Here is a 20,347-nt window from a genome sequence, read left to right as displayed (position 1 = left end):
AGAGAAATCACAAAGTAGGAAATTTGGCTCTGGTCTTCAACGCTGGAGCGGGCCTTTAATAGCCGGTATAGCCCACTACGGCGGGCTATAAGGCTATTAGAACATTCTGCCACTAGAGGGCAGAATGTTCTAACAAATAAAACAAAGGATTCCGGGAATGTGAGGGGATTTAAATCCCCTCAGGCTCCCTGAATCCTTTGTTCATAGCCACAGCTGTGAACAAAGAAACATTGGAATGTTGGAGCTCCGGGCGTATACCGGCCATTATAAGCCCGGAGCACTCCATTGTTTTCAGTGGAGCTCCCAACATTCCAATGTTCTAATAAACATTAAGGATTGTGACCATATTGCCGTGCCTGAATGCGGACTGTTTTATTTACTAGAACTGCGCGTAGCAGGTGTTCTAGGTGGCATTGTAAGAGATTTAATAACACATTTACATTTTGTCTTCTTCTTCGATTAAATGTGATAAATGAGCCCTGGCAAACATTTGTCCCCTCACAGCACTGTCTCTAAACTAGGGCACCTGCTTGTGGAACCTGCAACCAGGCATCCTTCTTATGGAAATAATGGCATCTCATCAAGTAGGTATGTATTGAGCTGATACAGTCTCCTACACATTTTCTATACGTTTTATGATACTGATCAGCCTTTTGTTATTTCCAACCATTTTTAATGTAACTTCAGATTCACTTTTATATTTTTAAGACTTCCCTGAGGTGGGATTTCATTGTAATATTTGATAAAGACGACACAAATTGAAAATATTTAGTGGCATTTCATTAGGAGTAAATTCCTATTGAGTATATTAAACATATTGCTCATTTGTGTTAATATATTATTTAGTTAATAAAATTTCTTTGTATTGATGTTTGCTTCAGGTTTCATTCTCTCGTGTAAGATGGATTGCAAGCAAAATGCACGCATTTCAGTGGTTTATATTTTTCTTTTGCTTTAAGTCCCCACATGTCTACAAGATTCTTCCTGTGTGCATTTACCACGCCACCGAACCCTGCTTCTTCTGTTGTAAATGGCTTAATAGGAGGGAGCAGCAGTTGAGCGATGTAGGCGTAATCAGTCGAAGGCGATTGGATATCATTCTGACTTTGCAGGTCTAAAAACATGAGAAATGAGGGACACCCATAGCAGAGTAAGGACAGCTTTGATGGGAGTGTGAATATCCAGATAAAGCAGAGACCATTGTGGCTCAGACATAACTATGTGAATGCACATTTCACTGGCAAAAAGCAGTAAGGGAGAACTTAAAAATGGGGTCAAATCACACTGTTCACGTTCCCTAATATAACCTTAAAATGCTGCCTTTTAATACTTGGCAGAACCTCAACTGCCTGTTCTAAACTGTGCGAAAAATAGTTTTAAGTCATTGAAAAAATTAAGCAAGACTCAAATGATTCGGATTGTATTACACCTGGGAATCTATGGAGGTACAGTTGCTGAATTTCCCAAAGCAAGAGAAACTGAAAATAAATTCTGAGCATATGTGGATTCCAAGAATCTTGTTTTAGTGAAGATCAACTAGTATTCCTAATTCCTGTTATGGCAGACTGTACAAAAGTGCTAGCACGGCTTCCGTGGTGCTGATCATTTAGGAACTGTACAAAGATAATTGCTCTCACACATAAAATGAGAGAGAGTCACATTTCTCTGAGTAATTTGGTTTTCCATAATTTCATTTTTTCCAACAATTTTTTATAGCTATATTTTATTTTCTGTTGGAATATATATTTTAAGCATAATGTAGTTTTTCAATATTATAATACTGTTATGTTTTCATATTAAGACGTTAATAATAGGTTGAGGAGAGAAGAGGAATAATAAGAAAAGTTGATGGCCTTATTCAATTTTACTGACTGCAGCAGACTGGAGTTATCATAGGAAAGGCAGCAGAAGCCCACTTTGCATTTGTGAGCAAATGGGTTCATTAGAGCAGTATATGAAGTGTTATGGATAGATGCCATTTGACATACCAAATGCCTGAATCTCAGCGTGTCAGACCATGACACTTCTACCTGCAGACATAAAGCCCGATTCTGATGCAGTTTGTAAAGCTACCCAACCAAATGGGTTTGGGAATGGTTTCCAATCGGATCGGGAGAGTCAAACTGACCGAGTACGATGCATCCGGATGCTCCCAGATACGATTTGATTGGACTCCCATTGACTTCAACAAGAGCCTTTGTTCCGACCAGGTGCACTCACTACGGGCCCCCAAAGTCTTATTCCGACTGCCAATTTGAGTCGGACGGCACGATTCGGAAAGGCTGTCCAAATCCAGCATCATACTCGATCGTTTGGAATGGCGGCCCATAGAGACGTACAATTCTGCTCTGTACGGCTTGGTCATTCCAAATGCAGTCGGGTTTGGATTGGGATATTCCTAACGCCTAACTCGCATCATCGAGTCGGTTGGAAAGACACATTCCAGATCCAATTTGGACGGAGCAAATGCCGTTAAGAGGCCTTCCTAACCACATCAGAATTAGGCCCATAGTTGGAAAATTAAGGCCAGAGTAATCAGAACATGTAAGTTAACTGCTTTTGAAACTTAGGTAGTGTAGCCTTTACCAATCTGCTGACTCCAGAGCTCTTGGAGCTAAAACTCCTAGAGGCATAGAAGGTGTGTACCCCTGAAAGGTTTCCTGGTAGGCACCTGAATTGCTTCTGCCAAACCAGGTGTTGCATCCACATTTCTTGAACCGGGCATTGAGGAGTTCTACACCTATCCCCCTTCTCTAACTTTAGTCACAACATATAGTTATTTTAACGAGGGATGTTTTCAAATTATTATACAGAGACCTTCATCAGAAATGCACTGCCACTGATACATTTAACACAAAAGACAATTTAAAAGTGGCTTATAGAATAGTACATCAACAATGATGACCATGATTGTATTGATCAGCACCTTGATGATCAGAATGTGAAAGACCCACTTAACATGGGAACACTGAAAAAGATGATGATGCTTGGAGAGACTTTGAAGGAGTACCTGGCGATTTTGACCTCCTAAAGCTTTCTGTACCCTATTATCTAGATTTGTTTTTGGTCACCTAGCTTTTATACACATTGATGAACATTGTGACAGTTTCATGCATGGTCGGACTGGAACAGATAATAGGGCTGTGTGCCAAAATATAAGTGGCCCACTTTAGCAAATCAGATAGCAAAAATATGTGGCCCACATTTACAAATAGTGCAGATTTGAACTTGTAAATACATGTTTTGCAGGTGGTTTGCAAGGTATGAGAGCATTTGTGCTTGGTACAGGCAGTGTTTATGGAAATATCGGGGAACTCATCAGTAAAAACAAGCACACCAGACCATAAAACAAGCCTACAAACCTCCAATGACAGGCACCACATTGTATTGGCATTATGCAGAGGTATGTGAGACATGAAAACACAGGCAGTGTGAATTGGAGAAAAACAGCAGACTGTTGGACGTCCTCAGTCAGTCCATTCCTAATCATGAGAATGACTGTACTCCGGTCAGTGATGCCCAAGATGACAGAGGACAGGGATGGTCACTTGCAACCAAAGTTACTTACCTGTAACAGTAGATTTTCATTCAGGGTATTCTCACCAGATTCCTTCATGATCTCTTATCCCTGTGTCCCAACAGAGTGGGTAGCACAGTTTAACTGAAAAATGAACTGAAAAGGTTCCTCTAGTGCAAAGCATTCTTTTGGCGTGGAAGGCCAAATTCCTTTAATCATTCGGTTGGCCGTATGCCTAAGGACTTCTGCTTGACATGTTATCTTCATTTTTTTGTGGATTTATGCAAACAAACACAAGAGAGTATTCCATAAAAGGTTGCCTCTGAATCCATCCTGGTGATGGATCATTTTTCTAAGCTCATGATAGCACTACAAAGAGTGAGTAAATATTATTTTCTTTCAAGGTTAGACATCTTTTATGTACAGCATTGGACCATCCATAGATACACATGCTCTGAATTGGTTCACTGATAGAATATCAATGTTAAAAATATCGATGTTCAAAATATCGAGAGAAAAAAATTAGACTACAAAAATATCGACTACCATACCTACACAGGTAAGTACAAAAATATGTCAATGTAAAAAATTTCGATTTAATATATATAAAATAAAATAATATATATTAAATATATTAAATATTGAAATAAATACTAACAAAATAAATTACATTTAATATACATTTTTACAAAATATTACAAATAAACACACAACCATAATAATGTATACATATATATATATATATATATATATATATATATATATATACTTTAAAATAATTACTAAACTATTATCTTTAATTTATTTTAAAACTTTAAAATTATATAAAAATAAAATTTATATAAATAAGTTTAAATATAAAAAAAGATTTAGAATAAATGTAGCCATTAAACTATGAAAAATATTGAAACTTAAATTGCCCAATACAATCAGCGCAACAGTAGGAAAAGTGTTGGATAGCAAACTAATTAAATTTACTATTCCAACTCCAGTGAGTGCAACAGTAGGGAAAGTGTTGGCTAGCGAAGGGGTAAAAATGACTATTCCCACTCCAAACAGTGCAAAAGTAGGGAAAGTGTTGGATAGCGGAGGGGCAAAAATAACTATTCCCACATCGGTGAGAGCAACAGTAGGGAAAGTGTGGATAGCGGTGGGGAAAAAATTACTATTCCCTCTCCAGCGAGTGCAGCAGTAGGGAAAGTGTTGGATAGCAGAGCGGTAAAAATTACTATTCCGACTCCAGTAAGAGCAACAGTAGGGAAAGTGTTGAATAGCGAGGGGTAATAATTACTATTCCCACTCCACTGAGTACAACAGTAGGATAAGTGTTGGATAGCAGAGAGGTAAAAATTACTCTTCCCACTCCAGTGAGTGCAACAGTAGGGAAAGTGCTGGATAGCGGAGGGGTAAATATTACTATTCCAACTCCAGTGTGTGCAATAGTAGGGAAAGTGTTGGATAGCGGAGAGGTAAACTTTACTATTCCCACTCCAGTGAGAGAAACAGTAGGGAAAGTGTTGGATAGCGGAGGGGCAAAAATTACTATTCCTACTCCAAAGAGTGCAATACTAGGGAAAATGTTGGATAGAGGAGGGGTAAAAATTAGTATTCCCACTCCACTGAATGCAACAGTAGTATAAGTGTTGGATAGGGGAGGGCTAAAAAATGTATTCCCACTCCAGTGAGTGCAACAGTAAAGAAATTGTTGGATAGCGGAGGGGTAAAAATTACAATTCGCACTTCAGAGATTGCAACATTAGGGAAAGTGTTGGATAGCAGAGAGGTAAAAATTACTATTCCAACTCCAGTGAGTGTAACAGTAGGGAAAGTGCAGGATAGCGGAGCGATACAAATTACTATTGCAACTCCAGTGAGTGCAACAGTAGGGAAAGTGCTGCATAGCGGAGGCGTAAAAATTACTATACCAACTCCAGTGAGTGCAACGGTAGGGAAAGTGGTGGATAGCCGAGAAAAAAAATTACTATTCACAATCAAACACTTAGAAATGTATATATATATATATATATATATATATATATATATATATATATATATATATATATATATATTTAAAAAAATTAAAATAGAAATAATAAACACTATTAAAAAAAAATATATATATATATTAAACATATAAAAAGAACACATAATATAATACTAATTACTTATAACAAAACCTACAAATATTATATAAAATGATAAATACATTTACAAAAAACATAATTCTTTTCAACTAGAAAATATTTACAAACATTAATTAAAACATAAATGTATTTCTTTTATTTCCTACCCTATAACACCACATCAATAACTAAACACTTTAACATTTGTATTAAATGTATTTACATATTTAACATAATTATTAATGAATTAAAAAAATATTAGTAATTAAAAAACTAATAAACATTAATTGACTACACACACTTTAACACTATAGTATCCAAAACACACACATAAATTAAACTCTAAAAATATTAAAACACAATTAAAACTTATTTTAAAATTAAAAACTATTACTATTAACAACTAATAATTAAATAATTAACATTTATTTAATACCCACCCTTTACCCCTTTAAAAGTAAAAACAACACACACAAAAATAAACAATTATCCCAAATAAATACCAAATAATTAACAACTATATATAATTAATTAAGCACAAATTACTTCCCACCCTTTACACATTTACCATAATTAACTACCAATTAATTAATTAAAATTAATTAAAAACCAATTATTAATTCATCAATTTAAAATAAATTAATTCCCACCGTTTACACCTATAAACACAACACACACCTAAAATTAATTACACAATTATCATAATTAAGAACCAATTAATAAAAATTAGTTCATAACCAATAATTAATTAATAATACATTTCTTTACACATTTAACACTATAGCATCTCAAACAAATATTAATAAATAAAATGTAATCAATAAATGTAATATAATTAAATTACTTGCTACCCTATTCCCCTGTAAACCCACAACCTGCTACGAAACTAAGGGGTCTATTATGATGGCGGGCAGACAAAGTCCGCCCGCCATCGCATCGTGAAATGGGACCGCCCGCCATGTGTGCGGCAGTCCCGCATACACAATTAGGAAGTGCCCGCCCGACATTGTAATAGACCCCTAAAAGCGCAAAATATTTTTTTTTTAAAAGGTACTACTAAAACTGTAACACATATATTAAAAATACAAACAATTCTTATACAAAAAATACATCACATACATATAAAATATATACTAAAATACATAACAATAATAAAAAACGATATTTCTAACAACTATATTTTTGCAAACGATATTAAACACTTCAATATTTTTAAAATCGATATTACTTAAGTCGATATTCTTGACCACGATATTCTTGCTGTCGAGATTTCTGACCCACGATATTAATGACTCGATATATGTGCAACTCGATAGTTGGTATTCAATATTCTGTCCCTGCACCCTCTGAATTAGCCGGTGTACCTTTTCAGAAATACCATGTAGACCAGCTGTGTATGTCATATTTCACCAGTCTCCTGCAGGCTCACTAGGAGGCTCTCCCACCAGGAACAGTTCAAGTGAATTTAAAGACAGTAATGCAAAAGAATTAATTTTGTGATTTGTAACAATTTTTGTAACTAGCTTTTCCGACTTGCATGGTTTCAGTCTCCGAAAAATTGATCTCTACCATTGTATTAGGTTTGGTGATGGATCAGAAATGAGTTCCCTGCATATTCAGATTACAGAATACCGGGCACTTTGCCAGGCTGCTGAGGTGGAGAGAGACAGGCTCATGGAACTTGTCACTGTGCTTCAAAAAAGGTAAGTGATCCAAATCGGTTTATTTTTTTTATTTGCACACTTACCAAATACATCTCAACAGACTATGCTCCTGGAGGGTCTGTAATGAAAAATCTCGTCAAGTTATTAATTTATTAGTTACAGGGCTGTTGTAAAAAAATGAAGCATGGATTAAATTCATCTGATAAATGTAAGTTGGAAATGGGGCCTTGCAGAATATAAGAATGTTCTGTTTTCTCTTACTGAATCAATTACTTTGACATGAGTTGTGACAGATTCCCTATTTAGGGGCCGATTTCGATCCGGGTTGGAAAGCACTCTGACCGAGCCGGATCTGGAGTGTTTTCCGACCGAGCCGGAGTCCTGCAGTCCGACCGAGCGAGTACGATGCGGCTGTATGCTTCCGGACTCGGTTCGGTCGGACTCCCATAGAAGTCAATGGGAGCCGGGTGTACAACGCGTACATGGGCTCCCATTGACTGAATGAGTACGTCGCGGACAAGAGCGCCCCCTACAGTGGGTAAGCGTCGGTGCCATCCGCACCGTACATGCCTGTGTTGGGGAGACCCATGGGTCTCCCCCTGTGTCCGAGTCGTAGGGCTGCGGGTGACAGGGGGTCCGACACGGACCCCCAAAGGCAACCACCCGGACGATTTGCGAGCCGGACACTCCGGCTCACACAGGCTGTCCAACGCATGCATCGTACTGGCTTGGTTGTAAGATCGCATCCATTGCACGCCGCCACGGTTAGCTTACGACCGAGACGTACGGAGTGGTTCGGACCTGGAAACGACTCGGTCGGTGAATTTCATGTAGCTCGCATCGTACTTGCTCGCTCGTACAGCTGTACGAGTTGGCCGGAAAACACGCGTGCAGCTCGTAGTTTTTCCAGCCGGATCACGTTCGGTGCCCTTCCGACCCGGTTTGGAATCGGCCCCTTAGAAGTTCACAGTCTAATGCTGATGTCCCCAAATACTTGAAAATGTTACATTTGTGGTTTGAATAACAACCAGCCATGGAAGTGTAACCTCCCTCATCAATGTCATTTAACAGAGACTTGTGTTAATTCTGTTTTACATTCCATTATTTCTATCAGTTCACTGTGACTGAATATTTACTGTTTTATTCTATCTGTCAGAGGTTTCTCTTTCCAGTAAAATGTTGAAAATCTCCTATAGTCCTTTTGGTGCTGTGTTTTCTGGTTTGGTTAGTATGTTCTGCTGTAGCAGGGATAGATCGGATATCTGTTATGATTGTTTTGTTTGTCTGGCAAGGATGATGCAGAGATTGGTATGTGTTAGGGGTGTTGCATTCCAGTCAAAAAGAAAAGGGCTACTGCATTGCCAACCCTTTTTTGCCTCCGTACAGAAAAGTGCATAAGATATAATACGCGGTCCTAATTTTTCATCTTACTCTTTAATTAAATGTTGTCAATGTGCAGGTGCTGAGTATAGCGTCCGTACTTGCAAGTGAAGGCTTTCTGTGGAGTGACCATAAGTCCCTCTCTTGTTCATTTTTGGTTTTGGGTGATAAAACAAAAACGTCTTTCTCTCTTCTTATCAGTGTACACGAATAGAATACCTCTGGTAAGGCTCCCTCAAAGTCAATATGTACACAGTAGGCAGATTCCCTTTCGATAAAACTCAATTCCCAAGAAGTACTGTACATGCAGAATGAGGCAGGGTATCTGAAGAAGCCAACATTGGACTATTCAACATCTTCACAGGTTAGAGATGAGTTGCACTCAACATTGAAGCTGTCCCACCTTGTTTCCGTGATAAATAATTGTATTTAAGTCCTTTAGTCTTGTGCCAGGTTCGTGTTGGCTTAAGGTACTAAACTTAAGGCCAATAAACCCTTACTTGTTAGTAATAATGCCACACAGTTTCCCAGTCACCAGTAACCCTGATAACATACTTTTCATCGAAGAATTATTTTTAGGATGATCGTTATGTTTCTCCTGAAGTTAGAGCAGGTGTGTGGTCTCCATGTTGTTCTAGGATATTAACAAAGAGCAAATATTTGGCTAGCTCAAATATTAAACATTTTATGAAGGAGGCAAATTCACAAAACTTCAGAGTAAAACAAGTGTGCTGCTAGCAGTTGTGGATGAAGATTTGAATAGCCCTGTAGTAAAAGGAGCCCTTCACAAAATGTTACTGAACATCAAAGCGGACGTCTCCTCCAGTAAACACTAACTTACAAAACGTTGTTTCATTTGTTAAGCATCTTAGTGTTGGGAAAATAATTGATTATCTTGAGACTGCAGATGCTGATAACATGAACTAACAATCCAAGCGGTGGCAAGTGCAAACCTGTGAAGTCCACCAGACACAATACGCTGCAAAACTGGAAACCAGCAGGAATAACTCCACCCATGACAACGTCAGTATCATTGGTGTTGCCAACAACATTCCAAGACACAAGCTTCAAAGGCGCAGGATAGTCTTCTTCACAGATTAATGATCTTAAAACGGAAGAAACTGAAATTGATGACAGCTATCCTGTGGCAGTGTAGCAGAGTCAGTACATTCCTGTCCGGTGCCCTCGCTAAATGTCACTACATGAAACTGAAAGAGTCTTTAACAATGAAAGTGAACAAAACACTAGCGGTTGGTTTCTGAAGTGCCAAGCTAATGCTTCAGCAAGATTTGGCGACTTAACCCCTATCCAATATATGTGACATGCAAAGATAAATGTGTTGTGGAAGGTCGTTCCATGTCTTGGATGCGATGTAGGAGAATGAGCGACCTCCAGTTTTGCTTTTGCGGATAGTGTGTGCAAGTGAGAGTGAGGCATAGTGTAAGTGTCTGGTGGGTTGGTGAAAGTGTATGTGACTGTTCAGGTATTCTGATCCTGTGTTGTGTAGGGCTTTGTGTGTGTGTGCGTGAGAAGTTTGAATTTGGCTGCGCTTGTGAATGGGAAGCCAGTGAAGCTACCTGAAGTGTGGTGTGATGTGAGTGCAGCGTGGGAGGTAGAGTAGGAATATTGCATCTGCGTTCTGGATGGTCTGGAATCTGTGTAGGAGTTGCTAGGAGATTTCAGCGCAGAATATTTCCGTAGTTAAACCTGCTGGTGATGAGTGCTTGGGTGACGGTCCGTCTGATGTTCTGAGACAACCACTTGAAGACCTTTTGCAGCATGAGTAGGATGTCGAAGCAGGAAGTGCACACTGTGTTGACTTGAGCCATCATGTTGAGCTTGTTATCTAGGATGATCCCTTGATTTATTGTATGGTCTGTTGGTGTGGGTGTTGGTCCTAGCTCCGAAGGCCACCAGGTGGAATCCCATGGGGAGGTCTTCTTGCCAACGATCAGTACTTCCGTCTTGTCGGAGTTGAGCTTTAGGAAGTTGGTTCGTATCCAGTCTGCTACCATGGTCATTCTGCTGGTGTTTGTCTTGTCCATCAGGTAGAGGATGAGTTGGGTATCATGTTCGTAGGAGACGACAGTGATGACTTGTGATAGGATGATGTTGGCGGGTGGTGTCATGTAAATGTTGAAAAGAGTAAGGCTGAGGGACAAACCCTGTGGGACACCATATATCAGTTTTTTGGTCTCTGATGTGGAGGGTGGCAGCTTGACCCTTTGGTTTCTTCCTGTGAGGAAGGAACAGATCCATTTGGGAGCAGATCCTTGTATGCCAATCTCTTGGAGTCTTCTGATGAGGGCGTTGCGTGAGATAGTGCTGAAGGCCGCGGAGAGATCAAGCAGGATGAGGGCCACTGTTTATCCTCAGTCCAGGAAGTTTTGAATGTCGTAGGTGGCAACGAAGAGTGCTTTTTCGGTGCTATGGTTCTTTCTGAATCCTGATTGTGTGTTGTCTAGAAGATGGTGAAGGTCGAGGTGGGTTGTGAGTTGCTTGTTAATGGCCTTCTCAATCACTGTGACTGGATAGGAGAGCAGGGAGATGGGAGGGAAGTTGCTCAGTTCATTCAGGTCGGCTGTGGTCTTAAGGGATGACTTGGATTTCTGCAAGTTTCTATTCATCCAGGAAAGTGGCGGACATGATGGAGGTGTTGATGATGTGGCTCAGAGTGGTGCTGATTGGTGATGTTTCCAGGTTGTAGTTGTGGTGGGGGTATGGGTACTTTGGGGCCCCTGAGTGGAGGTTCTGCATGATTTGTATCTGTTGTTTGTGGTGAGGGTTGTCCATTTGGTCAGGTGGCCGTTTTGGTTGGTGGTGGGTTGGTTAGCGATGAGTTCTCTGGGGTTGGGTTTGTATGCAAAGTTATTGTAGATGTTCGCAATTTTGCTGTGGAAGAAGTTGGATAAATTGTCACAGAGTTGTTGGGGGCAGCAATGTTGTTGATAGTGGTTGAGGGCGAGGTGAAATCCTTCACGACAAAGAAGATCTCCATGCAGCTGTTTGAGCTTTCTTTGATGCGGTCCACTAGTGCTTTTTTAGGTCTCGCCTAGTGAACGTAGCCCAGCTGCTTCGCTTGGCGAGACTCTATTGTTGCCGCTTTCTGTGCCGAAGGAACACAGGAGATGGCATGCACGGACAGAAGATGTGCACGCGAACGGACAGGAGATGTGCACTCCGTACGCGTGCACATCTCCTGTCCCCGGAGGCTGGCAGCACGCGCATCGCGCGCTTTCAGTTTCCCTTCCCCTGTCGGCTCCACGGAGCCAGCTTGTTGTAATCACTCTTCGGTAAGGCACCGAAAGTGCCCTCAGCCTGTAATTGCTTTCACGAGGGTCAATATAGAGGCGGTGATGTTTAATTTAGTGCCAAAATCACGCTTTTCTTTCATCATTGCTGCTCCATGTCCATAAAAATATATCTATATGTACGCTGCATGCATGTTAACACTACTGTGGGCAGGGGGCTTAAACAATACCACCTGCAGTGTATTAACTACCCAAGTGTGTGCCCACGTGGGGGCCTCTTCCCTTCACTCCCAAGGCCCCGAAGCTCTCCTTCCGCATGCCCCCGTGCCCCTGCACTAGAAGTGGAAATTGTGGCACACTGAATAACAGTGCCCAGTTCCTTCTGTTAACTTGCAAACATGCAGAACTAGACGCAATTGTAGTTCTTTTGTTTGTTGCATACATGGTGGGCTGTTCTGAACCCTGGCTGGCATGCAACGTTTATGGCCTTCGGGGAGTTAGACATGCACTCAACCACTTCTGCATAAAGTTCTTCAAAGCATTATTGCAAACCAGACCAGAAGTATTGCTCTTTACTTGAGCACTAGTTACATTAAACATGCTTTTATTTTAGGCACGGTAATATGCAGTGATTTGTCCAGAATCACAGGATGGTGAATCGACGCTGAGACTCGAACCTGGCTTATCAGCTCTAAAGTAAGGCAGCTCTGGCCGTAATGTCACTTCCTCTCCCCCCTGAGCTTTACACCGATGTTGTATGCCGATAAGCAAATAGATAAGATGCATGGGACCCATTGCTAGGGACAAGTGTGGCAACAATATAAACTTTTCTTGTTCAGCTCAATACTGCAACTAGAGCTCAGTCCAAAATTACGCATGGCTTTAAGAAAGAAAGGCACATGGAATGCTTATGAATGTAATCTATGGTTCCTTTTAGCAGACACACATTGTACCACCCTAAACCCCATGAACCCTGCTCACCTGCTAACCACCGAAGAGTGGTTCCAACACCAATAAAATACAGCAGTCTTGTGAGACTTGCACTCACAAGGACGGTTCAAGATAAAGAAAAAAGTAGCTCCCAGAAGAAAAGCAGTGGATGGACACAGGTACTTGGGCTATGCTCCAGGGGGCGGTTAAGCAGATAAACAAGCCTTTGCAATGCAATAGGTCTCGTTTTGACCTATTGGTATTGTAAATGACAATGCCTTTTATTATTGCAGGTGTTTTTTAAACGCATAAATAAATGGCATTGTCATTTACAATGCCAATTGGTCAAAATCGAGCAAATGCGAGACCTATTGCATTGCAAATGGTTGTTCTTAGTGTCTCTAATTTACTGGTGATAGCGTCTGCATGCAGCCTTGTAGGTAGTTCTGTTGGTAGTGTCGTGGCTGGCTCTTCATTTCCTTTCTAGCTGTTTATAGTGTAGTTTGGTGTCTCGGAGGCCGTCTGTATACCAACTGCCTGCTTGTCTGATCTACTGTGCCTGTTGGGTTTGACGGCTGCGAGTGAGTTTGCTCAGTTCTTGATCCAGTTGTTGAAGTTGTTGATGTCCTCATCAAGGGTGTCTGTGGAGCTAGGCTGATCAGTGCGAGAGCACTGAGCCAGTCTGCTTCTGTGATTTTTCCCCAGCTGTGGCTTCAAGTACTGAATCTTGTAGGGGTGTTGACTTGAGGTGTTGTTTTGTAAGTGGGTGATGGAGTGGTCAGTCCATGTGAGCTGTGTGGTGCAGTTGTATTTTATGCTGTCGCTTGTCGTGAAGATGGGGTCCAGTGTGTGTCCTGCAGTATGTGTTGGTTCTGTGACGAGCTGGATGAATCTGATGTTGCTAAACCTTTCGAGGAGTGTTGTGGAGCATGGATTGCTTCGGTCTTCTGGGTGAAAGTTGAGGTCACCGAAGAGAATGTAGGCGCGGGAGTCGAAGGTGAGCAGAGTGACAAAGTTGGTGATGAGGTTGATAAAGGTGGCTTGTGGTCCGGGTGGCCGGTAAGCAAGGGTTCCATTCAGGGTGAATTTTTCAGAGATTTGCAGCTTGATGTGCAGGTGTTCCATAAATAGGGTGGTGTTCTATATGGATGTTTTGATGGATTCCTTCTAAATGACAGCAAGTCCTCCTCCTGGCTTGTGAAGGCGGTCCTGTCGAGTGATCTTGTAGCCAGCTGAGATTGCCATAGAGATGTCGAGAGTCGATATGGGGTTGATCTCTGCGATTAAGTGGATGTCGGGTGCATTGATGGCGGTGGTTGTAGGTGAAAGCTCCTACCGAGGTGTGGCGCGGCAGCAATTGGTGGAACAGCGTCCGGGGTCTAGCACCCTAAGGAGTGCTGCAAAGTATCACTGGGAGGTGATCGGACCAGGGTTTCTGGCACTGGGTACGGTCCAGGCACAGGCGGTCTTGCCTTTGGTGCCCCCGCTGCGTGCGTCCGCTGCATGTCCGTGTTGCAGCGGTCATTAAGTAGGTCCTGGGAGGGGAGAAAATACCAGGGTGCCATGATGTCATTTCCTGTGCTGATGAGTGATGGCTTGGCTTCTACTTTTAAAGACCATTTTGGCAGGAAAACCAGTAATGTCACTTGCTGTCCAGATGGATGATGGGAAATTTAGTGATGTCACTTCCTGTGCAGGTGGATGATGGGAGATCCAGTAATGTCACTTCCTGTGTTTGTGAGTGATAGGAAATTAAGTCCTGTTGCTTGGCTTCTTCTTTTAAAGACGGTTTTGACGAGAAAACCAGTAATGTAAATTCCTGTCCTGATGGATGATGAGAAATGTAGTGATGTCACTTCCTGTGCAGGTGGATGATGGGAGATCCAGTGATGTCACTCCCTATGCTGATGTGTGGTGGAAAACATGCCACTCTGGAAATCTTACTGGTGCAGATGTCCATGAGCAGAATTAATCCGAATGCATTTCTGACCACTCCACCTGATAGAGAATCCGAACATATGGAAACATTCTGTAAAGACATCTTTCCTCTACTAACCTTGCCCTTCAGTCAATCAACACCAGATGTCTTCTAGGAAGGTACTGTCACACATTGTGGAATAGAGTGGTTGACATCTTGCCGGCTATTCTTGAGGACATTCGTCCAACCATACAAACTCTCATTCAAAATGGCCAGGATTCCGCAAAGCAGTCTATACCCTCACGTCTAGACACTGCGGACTGTCTAGGTAGGGCAGTCAGGACCAGTGTAGTGCTTCGGTGCCACGCTTGTATTCGCTTCTCTGATGATGTCCAGCAAACCTTAATGGACATGCCCTTTGAGTAGAGCAGAAGGGGCTCAGCTTTGGGATGATTTAAAGAGAGCAAGGCCATTGCCCTCTTTCTAGACCTAGGTCTGCCTGTTAAGCACTTCCATCAGACAATTAGCCCTTTTGAAGCTTCAGTTGTGGATGCCAGCAGAGACAGCGCCTGAATGCACCCCTGGAACAACAGGCCTCTCAGTCCTCTCAAAGTAATGACATGGGATCAGGCCAGAGGTGTTACCCCGTCCCCCGCAAGCTGATGCATAACCGCTTTAAGTCACACTCTACAGTGCAGTATGGCCCAGTAAGAGACCACATCACCTTCGATCTCCCAGGGTGAAGTAGCATCACATCTACCAATAAGTGCTCCGAATTGTCAAACCTGGCTACTCTCTACCGTTCCTGCAAAACCCCCAAGATATGCCACCCCACACCACAACACCTTCTGGAGGACCACCTCTCCATACTCTGAGGAGGGGTTCAGGCTCTCTTGGCCAATGGAGCTATAGAAATGGTGCCAGCATTAGAGGTTGGGACTGGTTGTAAATATTGTTATTTCTGGGTGCCTAAAAAAGGCAGAGGCCTTTGCCCCATTCTCGACCTCCGCCCTCTGAACTTTTTTCTCAGGAAGGACTCCCTGCTCACCCTGGTCCAAGCTCTGTTTGCTCTGGAACCAGGAGACTGGATGGTGCCATTGGATTTGTAGGGCACCTATTTTCACAACACGGTCCTGCAATCCTATGGACGTTACCTGTGGTTTCAGTTAAGCCAGGACCACTTTCAGTTCTCTGTGCTCCCCTTTCCAGTGCACCTCAGTTGTTCACAAAGGTGATGTTGGTGGTTGCAGCCCATCTGCAGAGGTTGGGAATACCAGTCTTCCCATACCTCAATGACTGTTTACTGAAGGCGGGCTAGCCTCTGTCGTAAACCACCTCCAGACGACGGCCGACCTGTTGACATTGTTGTGTTTTTCCACAGCCTTGATTCTAAGTGGACTGTCATTTTGTACATTGATCAGAGCATAAACCATTGATTAGGCGATCAATTTTTTGTGAGCATCTTTGGAGCCAAAAAAGGGAAAGTTGTACTAAAAATAACTATATTCGTATGGATTGTATTATGCATCAAAATCTGCTATGGGCTAGCCAAGAACCAGCCCCAGAAGGTTTGCATGCTGTTTCCTCTTGATCAAAGGCTGTTACAACTGTGCTGACATGCAGTATCCCAGTCTTGGACATCTAGCAGGCAGCTACGTGGGCATTCCGCCACAAGTTCATGAAGCACTATTGCCTGCATAGTCAAGTCTAGCGGGATAGGCATTTCATCCAATCTGTCCTGTAGAATTTCCTGATCTGAATCATTCCACAGATCCACCACCAGTGGGATGTACTACTTTGATGTCTATTCATAAGAGCAAGTTAATTAACAATGGCAATGCCTTTTCTGGTAGAGACTTGATCTAACCAGTGGGTTGTCAGCAACCCATCCACCTCTCCGTTCAGTGGAATGGACTCCTACAGAAGAGAAGGGAAGTGGGTAGGATGTATTGACCTTTTTTGGCCTTGAGTCTTGCGGTTGTACTACTGAATATCGACACAAACAATATTGAGATAGAAGAGTATTGAGAACAGAATATTGAGGGACAAAATATTGAAAAGCAAGTGAATAGAGGGAAGTATATATGCACCATTTCTAACTCCGCTTCTGCATACCTTGAAAATGTATGTACCGCGTAGGTTGATATGTGTGGAGCAAGGTATAGAAAATCTAGACGTACGTAATTGTAAATATTTTCTTTTCAATATTTGGTCATCAATATCAGTGGTTCGATATTTAGATTGCACAATGAGGCTTGGTATGATGCCTTGTCCTAGTTAGGAAGGTGAGTTGAAGATGGTGCTAGGACTGGTGTTTGATTTGCAATTGAGGAACATCAATTTGGTTCTGCATGCAAACTTTTAAATGGCAGAAAGGCAGATTTTGAGGAAGAGGCAATTATCATATTTCTTGATAATAGTAAGTTAGAGTGTTGATCGATTTAACCTCGTAACTTAAACCGACCAACAGCATATTTAGGGATACAAACTGTAAATTAGGTTGATATTTATGTTATATATAATTCAGGTTTGTTTCGTATCATTAGATACTACTCTCATACACTGACAGTAGTTTATGCAAGGTACTACATAAAGTAGTTGATGATGTTCCACATATGTCCCTGGTGGATTTCTAACAATAGAGCAGATATTCTGATTAGGACATTTTACTTATACTTGCATCTCACACACTCCTGTTTTAAGGATCGTACGTCCTTCCCTTCGCATGACTGAATGGGCAGAAGGACTTAGGTTACAGGTGATATTTTGGGCAGTTACATTAGTTATTCTGACATCTTACAAGTATATTTGGAATTTGTTTAAATAAGGAGTTGTGGTTCAAAGTATAAACAAGTAGATTTCTTTCTGTGTGATTTTCATTTTGTATTGATAGCATGAAATGAAAGTAACCCAGGATTTTATTTTTAATGTAAGGATGGAAGAAAGCAGTGAACAGGTCCTGGATGCTGAGAGGAGACTTCATGAGGAGAGACGGAAGACTGTGGTATTGGAGCAGCAACTTGAAAAAATTAAAATGGAGGCTGGGAGAAATCCTAATGCCCAAAAGCTTAGTGCAAGGAGCAGGCCAGGTAAATAGAGAGTTACTATACATACTTTTTCTATTTGAGAGTTGCTTCATGTATTAAGACTTCACACCTACTTCATTCAAGGCCTTGGTGTACCCCACAAATGCATTCATTGCCTTGTGTTAGCATTATATACAATGTTCCTCGCTCCTCTGTAGCTCTTCTTGCATCATTAAATACAACCAACACATACTCCAGCTATCAAAACTACTCTTGCTTTGACATTGTCGCAAGGGCCCAAAATAATATATTCAACCAACCAGAATACTTAGATGTTGAAATCATCAAAATGACAATACTTCTTAAAGCACACAATTTCCAAAGGGTTGTTTGTATTGTCAGAGTGCCAGGTATAAATTCAGAAATCCATTATAATACAATGTGCATGCTCTTAATTTGCTGACATATATACCCGAGAACACATCGAACCTGTTCATTGTCTCCAGGGGTGTAAAAGGTCTCAAGTACTCCTTTCGCTGATTATTATGCCTAGTAAATCTAGGAGGGATCCCGTTCCAACCCTGGGGGTCAGATAACCTATTCCTGCCATAGGGTATTGTCGGGATACTTAATTTTGCTTTACCCTTATTCATATGGTGGGATGGAGGAAAAACCAGGGATCTCGGGTAAAAATAAGTTAAAGCTCGAGGGCTAATACAACTGTCACTCACTCCCGGGGGCCAATTTATTATGTAGTCAACCACACCCGGGTCTCTAAAATTGATCAGGACGATATCTCCCTCAACATCTTTACATCTACCACCTATCCAGGGAAGGCGCCTGACGTGTAATATCTCCCCATTAAGATTATTGTTTATTGGTCTATGTGTACTTAGCCAATGTACAATTTTGTTTTTCAGCTGGTAAAAACCTTCTCTCTTATTGTCCGCTAGCACGGGAACCCCCGTTAAGACCACCACCAGAGGCACCGCTTCAGGGGGTAAATCTACTTGTGGCCCGTAATTCCCCATACTACCATAATGGCTAGAACTTCCCTGCTCCTGCCTCATAGACTCCTTAGCAGCTGTAGCGTTCCCTTCCACTGGCTCAGTAATAGACTTACTGATTGGATGTTTCCCTATCATAGGGGGCCCCTGTCTATGTATATCAGGCAACGGCTGGTTTAAATTCTGTAAGGGATTTATACCAGCTTGGGGGAGTTCCTTGGGAGCATAGGTGGGGGGGGTCCTAGCATGAGTAATGTTCCTATGTGCTTGTACCCTTTCCGGACTGGTCATTTTACTCAGGGTGGACTCTATACCCTCCAACCTCTGCTCCAATTTATTCAAACTATTGGTAATAGGTAAAATAAGGGTGCTAAACAGCTCTCCCAATTTAGTACACAGTGATGTAGATGAAGCATCCGACTCTGCTAGAACCTCGGAGGTCAGGTGGATTTCAGAGTCGGTCACGGCCAAATCAGAGTCCGCAAAAGGGTGGAATGGACTCAGATTTGGTCTATTGACTGGTCCTACCGCCAGCTTTGTAACAGCACTATTTGTAGCTGTAGTATGGCGCCCAAAATCATAATGGTTGAGTTTTGTTGATTTAGCCTGGCCCAGCCGCTCCTTACGTCTTATTTTCCTCGGGGGCGGGCCATAGAATTTACCCTTATCCAATTTCTTATGCTTTTTCACTATTAATTTACCACGAGTAGGCAACAGTTTTTTAGGTACCATAGGGCTAATTATAGCATTAGAGAGGGCAGTATCACTAATATCATATACTTCGGGGGCACAATTTACAGGTGAACAATCACGTAATAGCAAGGGCACACTGTCCTGAGAAAAAGTAGCATCACTAACCCTGCTATTACCAACAGCGCCCAAGGGTTCCTCAATACTACTGACTTCTACAGCCCTACGCTTCATATTTTCAACGGAGCGACGGCGCTCAGTCCTACGCTCATCCAAAGAAAGGTCGCTCTTTTCCTCCCTGGCGACATATCCAGAGGGCCATAGGGCAAACCCCCCGGCTTTTCCCCACTCACTTTGTCAGGGCTCTGGGCCATAGGTACGATAATATCCCTCAATAAGGTAGGCAGCGTATCGCTTACAGGGCGTACATAACCAAGCCCTGCCCGGCCTCAATCGGTCTCAGAGGGCCTTAGAGGGCCCGCCCTTTGCCCGGGCTTAGCCCGGCGTCGCCCGCGCACGTCCCGCGACGCGGAGGAGATGCCTGGTTTTAAAGCGCCTCCTGGCGCGGGAAACGCTGACGGCGGGTTTCCTGCCGCACAGCCTGCCGGGATCCGTAGTCAGTCCCCACTCAGCGGCCGCGTAGGTGTTAGCGGCGGCGGAGGACAGAAGGGCAGAAGGGTCAACAGATCGAGGCACACAGGGCACACCAGGTAGGCCACGCAGCTTGAGTCAACAGCGCACCCCCAAATCAACAATGGAGCATGCTCTTAATTTGCTGACATCCCTAAATCAAAGGAAACTCTATCCTGCTGAAGATGGGCGTAAGGTAGGGGATTACACA

The 20,347-nt window shown here is 42.3% G+C and overlaps 1 protein-coding gene across 1 annotated transcript in view; it reads left to right on the top strand.

Annotated features, from left to right (window-relative positions):
* CCDC13 (coiled-coil domain containing 13) overlaps nt 1-20,347 on the top strand; it is a 244,721-nt gene that overhangs the window by 194,896 nt on the left and 29,478 nt on the right. Inside the window, exons 12-14 of the mRNA XM_085628796.1 lie at nt 505-588; nt 7,221-7,343; nt 17,718-17,872. Coding sequence (XP_085484922.1) covers nt 505-588; nt 7,221-7,343; nt 17,718-17,872 — 362 coding nt within the window. The remainder of the gene's footprint in view (nt 1-504; nt 589-7,220; nt 7,344-17,717; nt 17,873-20,347) is intronic.

This window comes from Triturus cristatus, chromosome 10 (assembly GCF_964204655.1).
Source record: "Triturus cristatus chromosome 10, aTriCri1.1, whole genome shotgun sequence".
Lineage (NCBI taxonomy): Eukaryota > Metazoa > Chordata > Amphibia > Caudata > Salamandridae > Triturus > Triturus cristatus.
Note: the sequence above shows the minus strand (reverse complement) of the source record. Positions and strands in the feature narration are given on the sequence as shown.